The sequence below is a fragment of the Asparagus officinalis genome, chromosome 6, assembly GCF_001876935.1.
Source record: "Asparagus officinalis chromosome 6, Aspof.V1, whole genome shotgun sequence".
Lineage (NCBI taxonomy): Eukaryota > Viridiplantae > Streptophyta > Magnoliopsida > Asparagales > Asparagaceae > Asparagus > Asparagus officinalis.
The window spans coordinates 78,351,102-78,360,383 of NC_033799.1; the positions used below are offsets into that span (position 1 = coordinate 78,351,102).

Here is a 9,282-nt window from a genome sequence, read left to right on the forward strand (position 1 = left end):
AGAGCCTTAGCCTTTGAGATCTGAAATTCCAGAGAGGAGCGGCTTCGGATTCTCAAAACTCTCATCCAGATCCAGATTTTTTCCCCTTCATCCGAATATTCGGCCCAACCGAATTTCGGTTTTGAATTTGCAAAGAGTTCTATTCAAAGACTTCTGTTGTGAATTTGCAAGCTGGGCATTGTTCTCATGATGAGGTTCCTGAGCTCGCCAACAAAGCTTTATTAGACTGGTTATCATCTTTAGAATAAAGTTTTGAGTTGATATAATTACGCAGAGAACTGATGTTTTAAAGATGTTGTTCATATAATACAGCATGCTTATCTCTTGTAAGTATCATGTACATAACACATTTTGTGATTGATTTGAATCTTATGTAATCCTCAAGATCTTTTCTGCGAAATTTTTTAACTAAAGTTTAAGTTTATTTAATTGCACGGGGGAGTGATAATTTGTATGATATTGTTCATATAATGTAGCGTATGCATCTTTTGTAAGTGCATCATGTGCATAACAAATTTTCTGGATTTGAATCTTTACTTAGTTCTCAAGGATATTTTTCTGTGATATTGCTGTACTCGTTGCTTGAAACTGCTCCTTGCGCCGTTTGAATCTATTGGATGATAACAGGAAAAGTTTTAAGGTATAAGTTTAGTCTCTAAACCGCCCAACAAAATTCGGGTCGGTTTTTTTTGGGCGGTTCAGGGGTTCAAACCGGATCCAAACCGATTTAATTCGGTTCGGGCGGTTTAGAGACTTCTTCTCATCCATTTAATTCGGTTCGGTTAACCGGTCCGTTTTTTCGGGCGGTTTTTTCGGTTGAACCGATTTTTTTCGGTTTTTGCCCACCCCTACCTGTCACATCATATTATTCTCCTATTACATCATCAATTGTCCCCATTATCACATGCACTCCACAGCAGGGGACAATTCAAAAAATAATTCACTTTTCTATTTCGCATGTGCATGTGCATGTGCATCTCATCTCCTTTACTTTTTCTCCCGCGCATGAATTGTCTTCCAGCAACAAATAATTGAGGAGACTAAAGACACATGGCATAATTTGATTTGTTTTCCTTTCAATAATACCCTATTTATTCAATAATTCCCAAACAAAGCCACATCATTCTACCTTTCCAATTATCCATTGTTGGAGCCAATTATCCCTCCAATTATCCATTGCTGGAGTTGGTCAGTGATGGAACGAATGGATGTGGACGTGTGGACTCTTTTCCGGTGTTAAGAGGTCTATTCCTAACGGGAGCAATGAACTCGAGGTCAACTCGCACTGTCACTGGGAAAACGTTCTTCCCCAATGATTTGCTAGCGTATATAACTAAAGAGAAACCCTAGCTACCCAATGAGTCAGATTTGCGGCTGCTTTAATGAGAAAATTCGTAGCAGATTCTCATATTTAGTGAAAAAATAACCTGATTGGAGATTGAGAAATTTCATTTGAAGAGTGAAGTTGACAATAAATGTTAGATAAACCTTTATCCCGTATGTGTGAAAGATTACATTATTCATGAGATGTAATTGACAATTTGCACATTATGGAAACTATACAATTGGACATCTATTAACGTTAATCAGATCATTTATTGTGATTTATATTTCAGCAGATTTGGAGGGGGGAAAAAAGAATTTTTGTCCTGCTGTGCATTTTTTTAGACTAGTATAGTCCACGTGTGTTGCACGTTTGATATATTTGTTTTACGTTATAAATATTTTCCGTTGATAGGAAAATGATGAGATGACCAAAATAATTGCACACACATAAAATAAAAATAAAAATAGTATACTAACTTAAAAAGTTTTTTTAGCTAAAATAATATTTAATTAATGTATATATATTATTAGACATTAATATTTTAAAATAATAAACAAACCACCTCTTAATAACTAAATGTATTAAAAAAAAATTCTCCTGGCCAAAATTCCCTTTCCTCTTAATTTAATTTTTGTATCATCTTTCATATCAAAAGTTACTTTCTTTCTTGACTATTTTAATCATTCTACAAAATGGAGAGCCCATGAATGCTTGCTGAAAACTAAATACCTAGCTATTTTAATTTTATGTAAATTGCACTAAACCGCCAATAAGTTTCAAAGTTGCACTAAACCGCTAATAACTCTTTTCTGAACCGCACTTGCTGAAAACTAAATACCTAGCTATTTTAATTTTATGTAAATTGCACTAAACCGCCAATAAGTTTCAAAGTTGCACTAAACCGCTAATAACTCTTTTCTGAACTGCAAAAATCCCCGAATAAGTGTCCATGTTTTGTAGACAACTATGTAAATTAGAAACAAAGAACAACATAAACAAACATTCTGAAAAGGTGTTAGAGGTTTAGTTTAATTTTAGCCAAAAGTATTGTCGGTATTCTGCAAAAGTTATTAAGGGTTTAACGTGATTTTGAAAGTCATTGGGGATTACTCCCAAATGCAGAAAGTTCTTAGGGGTTTAGCGTAATTTTCCCTTTAAATTTTCTTAGAAACTGTAGCATTAACTATAGCGTTTCTAGTTGATGACATTCCTAGTTTCATGAATGCTTGCTGACAACTCACTACTAAATACTTAACTAAACCCCCTATAAATGCTTGCTGAGATTGTGATACTTAACTATTTTAATCTGTCTTAGAAAGCATAACATATCCCTTGATGATTTTGTTAATTACATATTCTCTAAGTTCATTTCTTAGTTTCGATTTTGCCGAATTGTCTATACTACTTCTAAAAGAGAAAACAAATGTCAAAACTTTTGCATACCCATTTTGCCCTTTACAAATTTCTTAATTCCAATTTTATCCTATAACTATAACTATTCTAAAAGTGGTGAAGGGTATTAAAACTTTTCATCCAAAAATACCCTTCAACTTTTTCATATAATTGTAAAAGTTTCCATTTATTGTTATGGATATTCATGTACTTTTGTTTATTTATATGATAAAACCACACATGCATATACATAGCAATAATAAATACACATAATAATCAATATGAGTGAACAACACATGCATGTCCAAAGATCAAGATGCCCAATTGATGTCCAATTAATGTCAAAGCTCAATTTATTATTTACCAAATTCTTCAGAGGATGGGCTTTAATTTTCATGAGTGTTTGATGGAAAATTTGAAGTAAGAGAAATGAAAGAAAAATTGATTTGTATTCCTTTAATCTCAGTTACAATTGGATTTCCTGATTACAAAAGAGAACAGAATGATCTGGATTCTCCCATTTGTTTAATTCTGGGTTCTTCTCGGTAGCGATGGAGTGTCTCCTTCGAATGTTTGCGTCGAATTTGCTCTCCGTTGACGATCCGACCGTTTTTTATCTCGTGGGAACAATGAACTTTTATGGTAAATTTGAAGAATAACTCTTAACGAGTTTAAAAACTCAGAACGAGTTAAAACTCTGTGAAAAGAGTTGTTAAAACCGAATAATCGATTAATAAGCCAAATAGATTTGTTTGCTGAAGAATCTGATCTCCTAACTGCCAAGAACTCTAGATGATTTGATCTTCGAAATCTAGGCGAAATCTCCAATTTCCGAACCTCTATCTCCAAAAAAGATCTGACCTTGTGCGGTTTAGATGCCTAAATCTTCAACCCCTTTACTCAGTTGAGTAACGCGGTTATTTATATGAGGATAAGGGGTGTAACCAACCCTTAAATCTGCTCCTAAGTGGGCGAAAATCCCTCAAATCGTGGGGGAAACGGTTCTGAGACAGTTCGACTCATGTTTGAATGAGTCAAACGCCCAATTTGGCGTTCAGGACCCTAACTTCGCGTCTTAGAATTGAGACCCGGAGTTGGGTGTTGACTGAACGTCAAAAACGCGAGGGCATTTCTACCGGTTGTTTCATTCTTAAGCATCTCCAGATGTTGCCTATATAAACAATATATAAGTTTGTATTGATAAACTATATATAAAATGAATATTTCTCATCTATATTACTGATTTTATTTGTTACCTTCGATAGAATATTTCTCATCTATATTACTGATTTTATTTGTTACCTTCGATAGTCTGCGAACATATCAAGGTTTTCCAACACATATGCATGAACCTTCGATAGTCTGCGAACATATCAAGGTTTTCCAACACATATGCATGAATTTGATCTAAGAGAGATCTTGGGTATTTTTCACGCTTCCTCTCCTTATCAAGTGCTTGAGATGTGGTTTTCTTCTTGCGTATGTAACGTGATGCAAACACAAAGCATTCGTTAGCCATGTATCCTTCAGCTATCGAGCCCTCGGGACGAGCTCGATTGCGAACATTGTGTTTCATGCAGCCCAAGTATCTTAGAATCATAAAAGTTAATTATTAGCACGGTAATTTTAAAAACGCATATACAATTAATAAATATAAGAAAAATCATAAATTACCTTTCAATCGGATACATCTAACGATAAGTAACAGAACCGGCGATTCTAGCCTCTCTTGCAAGATGCTAGGTAAGATGGACTATAATTGTAAAAAATGAAGGAGGGAATATTACCTCCATATTGCTTAGAGTAGCTCGGACCTCGGCTTTAAGTTTTTTAAATTCATCTACATCTATGACTTTAGAGCATAATTTTCTGAAAAATCCACAATACTCAATAATAATCTTCGACGCTTCTTTCTCCATATTGTTATGGATTGCAACAGGGAGTAATTGATGGAGAAGAACGTGATAATCATGGGTCTTCAGACCTAAGAGTTTTCTCTCTTGTACTTGTACATTATTTAAAATGTTAGCAGAGTAACCATCCGACGACTTTACCGATTTAAGAATTTCACAAACTCGTTGCATCTGCTCATTTGACATTGTAACACGAGACGGAGGCAACTTTAATTTTTTAAGGCCAACGTCTTGAGCTTGCAAATCATTTCAGATATTCAAAGCAGTCAGATCTTGGCGAGCCCGTAGGTCATCCTTCGACTTGTTTGCATCTTGTAGGAGAGTTGATACTATGTTATCACATATATTTTTCTCAATATGCATGACATCTAAGTTGTGTCGGATTTTAAGATTTTGTCAGTAAGGTAGCTAAAAGAAGATACTAAATTTAATCCATCCTCTAGGTAATTTTTGGGCGTCTTCCTCAACTTGCATTTTACGGACCTTTCGCTTACGCTTCAATGACTTTTTTTGACTTTAACTAATCTCTTACTCTGAGCGGGTTAAATTTAGAATAGCGATTTTTTCCAAACATAACTTTTGGAAACCCCTCAAGTAATTTTACGATCTCATTACCTGTCAGTTGATGCGGCTTCATTCTTTTCTCAACTGTGCCATCAAACATAGCTGATAATTTCATGTACTTATGACTCAAGGGCAACCACCTTCAATTAAACCAATAACAACTCTTTCGGCTATGTGGTAATTGAAGAGCTTCAAATTCCGGACCACATACAGGACAAACACACTTGCCCTTCGTAGAGTACCCGGACAGATTAGCATAAGCTGAAAAATCATTAATCGTCCATAATAGAATAGCACGTAATCTAAACGACTCTTTTAAATGGGAATCTTATGCTAAAATACCCTCAGACCATAATTATTTCAGCTCATCAATTAGAGGCTCTAAGTAGACATCAATATCATTTTCCGGTGCATGCTTACCGGGTATTAGTGAGGTGTCATAATCTCCTCTACTCATTCAAATGGGTATGCTTGGTACCAAACACAAAAAGTTGTGCTTGATAGTGAGGTGTCATAATCTCCTCCACTCATGTCATAATCTCCTCCACTCATTCAAATGGTTGTATATCCACATGCACTCCTCAACCCATGTGAATGTGGTCCCCCATTTTAATAAGTGGAGGGTATTGTGCTACCTCACTACCAAGCACAAAATTTGTGCTTGGTACCAAGCATACCCATATTTCTCACATATATATATATGAGAAAAATGGGTATGCTTGGTACCAAGCATAAATTTTATGCTCGGTAGTGAGGTGTCATATTTCTATCCACTCATTCTAATTTCTAACCACTCCTCAACCCAAATGATGTGGGCCCCGATTTTAATGAGTGGAGGGGATTATGCCACCTCACTACCAAGCACAAAAACTTATGCTTGGTTCTAAGCATACCCATTTCTTTCTCTCACTATATATATATATATATACAACTATATATATATACTTCATCATATATAATTCTATCTTACACCAACTTATGCGCAGAACCTTTGGTACCAAGTTGCTTAACAGCTATACTTGGAAATCTGGTAGTGATGATAGTGCCTAATCTTCTCACCTACATCTACACCCATCGAAAGATAGAGCAACATCACCACCTTCCAAACAACCCATATGAATAGATGTAGGGATAAGATTAAAGGCCACTGATCTTTTACTACCAAGTTGTTCTGGAGCAACTTGGTTACCAAGTTTCTCCAGTTTTCTCACTATATATATTATAGATATATATATATATAGGTAGTAATATATATATATGATATATATAATATAGACGAGCACGAGAGTATATTTAAGAAAAATGCATTTAGGGATTCTTAAGTATGTCCAAAGTTTTGAGCCAGAGATGTTCTAAAATGAAAACTAAGAATACCAAGCAAGAATTCTTAAGATTGTGAATTAGAAGAAAAAGAATAAAAAGAGAAATTACTGAGAAGATTATAACTACTCATATTCTGTGACGAGACTCGTAAGGAAAGGAGAGAAGAGCATGATAAGCAGCAAGTTGTTTTCAAAAGCATCAGCGAGATTGCTTCCAAAGCATTCCTTTAAAAGGAAAAGTATTTTAATAAGTATGCAAATTTTTTTTTACCAAACACTCATTATATAACTGGTTGTTCTTCACAGTCGGAACCCTAAATTCATGGGACCAGGAAGGAGTAAACCAAGCGGAGCTGAGCCTGCGACCATCTGGTTTGCATGATCTACTGCTTCAATTAATATGACTGAACCAGTAGATCATGCAACCAGGACCTTTGACAGTCTCACCTGGTCCCTCCTGGTCCAGTGGATTAATGGAGATACTCTCATGAATTTTTCTATTACACTACTAATAATATATATATATATATATATATAAAAGAGAGGCAATGCCATAGGGGCCCTGAATCTCCTAAGGTCTTGTCGACTGATTACTCAAGGGTGGAAGTACGTGAGTAGTAGACCAGATCGACTGTTAGTTCTTCTTAAATGTTGGTCAAGTAATTTTCTTTTATTATTTGACGAATTACTTTCGTATCTAATTTTTTTAGGAGGCAAGTGGAGTATAATCCTAGCATCTACTAGCACCTTCTTCAAATAGAATCCAAGTTAAATAGAAGTGGGAAACCAGGCAGGATATCTATGCCACAGTGGGTCTCACCATATTTGACGTCATAAAATACATCTTCAATTGCCTCCCACCCCCCCGTGCTTTTCTTCTTTCTGCCCCAATCGAGCCCAAAATTTCCATCTCCAGTCATATCTATTCTCACAGACATTTGTGGTCCACATCCAGGAGTAGGACTAGGATTAATTATGTGTCGATGATCACATGCATAGTGCCTGCTCGCTTGCTAGAATTTGTTGGGTATGGGGTTTTTGGTTGGTAAAAGAAGATGGAGGAGAGGTCACGATAACAACATGCGCAGGGTTTGTAGCATTGAATTCAGCTTCATGTAGAAGGCCTGATAGCCCCTCCTCCCTCCCTCGTTGTCATCGTCGTCGTCTGTATATATACGCACAGTTTACAACTGGAGGGTTGAGGAACAGAGGATTAATACACAAAATTAAAACAAGAGCACTTGTCAGTTGTATATACCATTGTACGTAGTATATGATGAGAACCTTCCCAACGAAACTTCTGCTGCTGCTTTCTTCTCTTATGCTGATCATGATTCTAGCAACATCAGGCTCAGGTACTAACCGCCATACCTTTACATGCAACTTTGTATAGATAATAGGCAGAGATAAAGAGTTTCACTTAGTCCACCATAATTGTACAGAGTCTAATTACCTTATTGTCAATACTTGTAACAGTACTGGAAGTTGACAGAGAGCAGCAGCAGCAGCAGCAACAATGGTGCGTGGCGTCGGACAAGGCAACAGATGAAGGTCTTCAAGAGGCGCTTGATTGGGCGTGCTCAACCCAAGGGGGTGCAAACTGTAGCTCCATTCAACCTTCGGGTATTTGCTTCCTCCCCAATACACTCAAGGATCATGCTTCTTTTGCTTTCAACGATTACTGGCAGAAATTCAAAGGCCAAGGTGGCACTTGCGATTTCAAGGGCTCTGCTCTTCTAGTCCATGCTGATCCGAGTATCTTCTTCTTCTTCTTCTTTTCCCTTCAGCATACGTTGATACTTGTCTGGTAGTAGTAACCTTTACTCTTGCTTATTTACAGGTCATGACCTCTGTGCCTTTCCACTCTTACCATGAGAGAGCCAAGAAGAAGTTTTATAACAAGGCATAATAAGAACAGATAATTGAGGAGGACCACGTGAAGTAGTGACTAATACTACTCCCTACAAGGATTAGACGAAGATTAATTACTAGCAGTACTATTACACACGACAAGGGACGATGATTCTGCTAAAAATAAGTCTTAATTCTCAAGACACTTACTTTCCTTGCATGGTGTACTCACGCTACTACTTCCCTCTACAAGTATAGCTCATAAAAGTAGTAGTCGTAAAACTAAAGAAGCCTTTTGTTGATGTTGTAAGAGCATGTTACTTGATTTCTCATGAACAAAGACTTCTTGATCGTAATATTTGAATATATAGCCTGCAGACCAAATTTAAGGACCACACGTAGCTCTGGTTTTGCTCATGGCAATGGTTATCAGTTAGTTGTAAATATACAGCTAGCTTTAATACACTAAAGCCTGATTAACCACCGCCAACAACCATCAAGAAAAAAGAGGCATTTGAAGAAAAAGAAAAATGAAGAGGAGGAGAAGGCGATAATACCTAAACCTTTCTGGAACCTGTTTTTGAAAAACATATGACAGCCTTTTCTCTCTCTCTCTCTTTTCCTCTGTGCCAATAACCTATCTGCAACTAACTAAATCAATCGTGCAAACAATTGAAATCTCGCTCCTTGGTAAAAGCTGTGACAGTGGGTTAGTAGGAGGTCAAATGTTGCAGCCTCCTTGCCCAAGGAAGAAAAATCATGCACAATTATCTTCATCTTTAATCACTCCATTATTAGGAATTTGTAATTTAACGCGCCTAATAAATAGTTAAAGATGACAACGAAAATACGTTCTGCAAGGACTTGATCCGGGAGCAGAAGCTGACTATCGATGCTGTTCCCAGGTAACGTG

At 36.6% G+C, this 9,282-nt stretch overlaps 1 protein-coding gene across 1 annotated transcript; it reads left to right on the forward strand.

Moving 5' to 3' along the window:
* LOC109845265 (glucan endo-1,3-beta-glucosidase 4-like) lies at positions 7,707 to 8,733 on the forward strand. Its single transcript, XM_020414499.1, has 3 exons — positions 7,707 to 7,873; positions 7,995 to 8,273; positions 8,359 to 8,733. The coding sequence occupies exons 1-3, from the start codon at positions 7,792 to 7,794 to the stop codon at positions 8,391 to 8,393; spliced, it is 396 nt and encodes a 131-aa protein (XP_020270088.1). The 5' UTR covers positions 7,707 to 7,791; the 3' UTR covers positions 8,394 to 8,733.

Excerpts from the sequence above, each read along its gene's own strand:
- LOC109845265 (XM_020414499.1), top strand. The coding sequence starts at position 7,792 with ATGATGAGAACCTTCCCAACGAAACTTCTGCTGCTGCTTTCTTCTCTT. Across the intron at positions 7,874-7,994 it reads TCTAGCAACATCAGGCTCAG|TACTGGAAGTTGACAGAGAG; the intron begins GTACTAACCGCC and ends TACTTGTAACAG. Across the intron at positions 8,274-8,358 it reads TCTAGTCCATGCTGATCCGA|GTCATGACCTCTGTGCCTTT; the intron begins GTATCTTCTTCT and ends GCTTATTTACAG.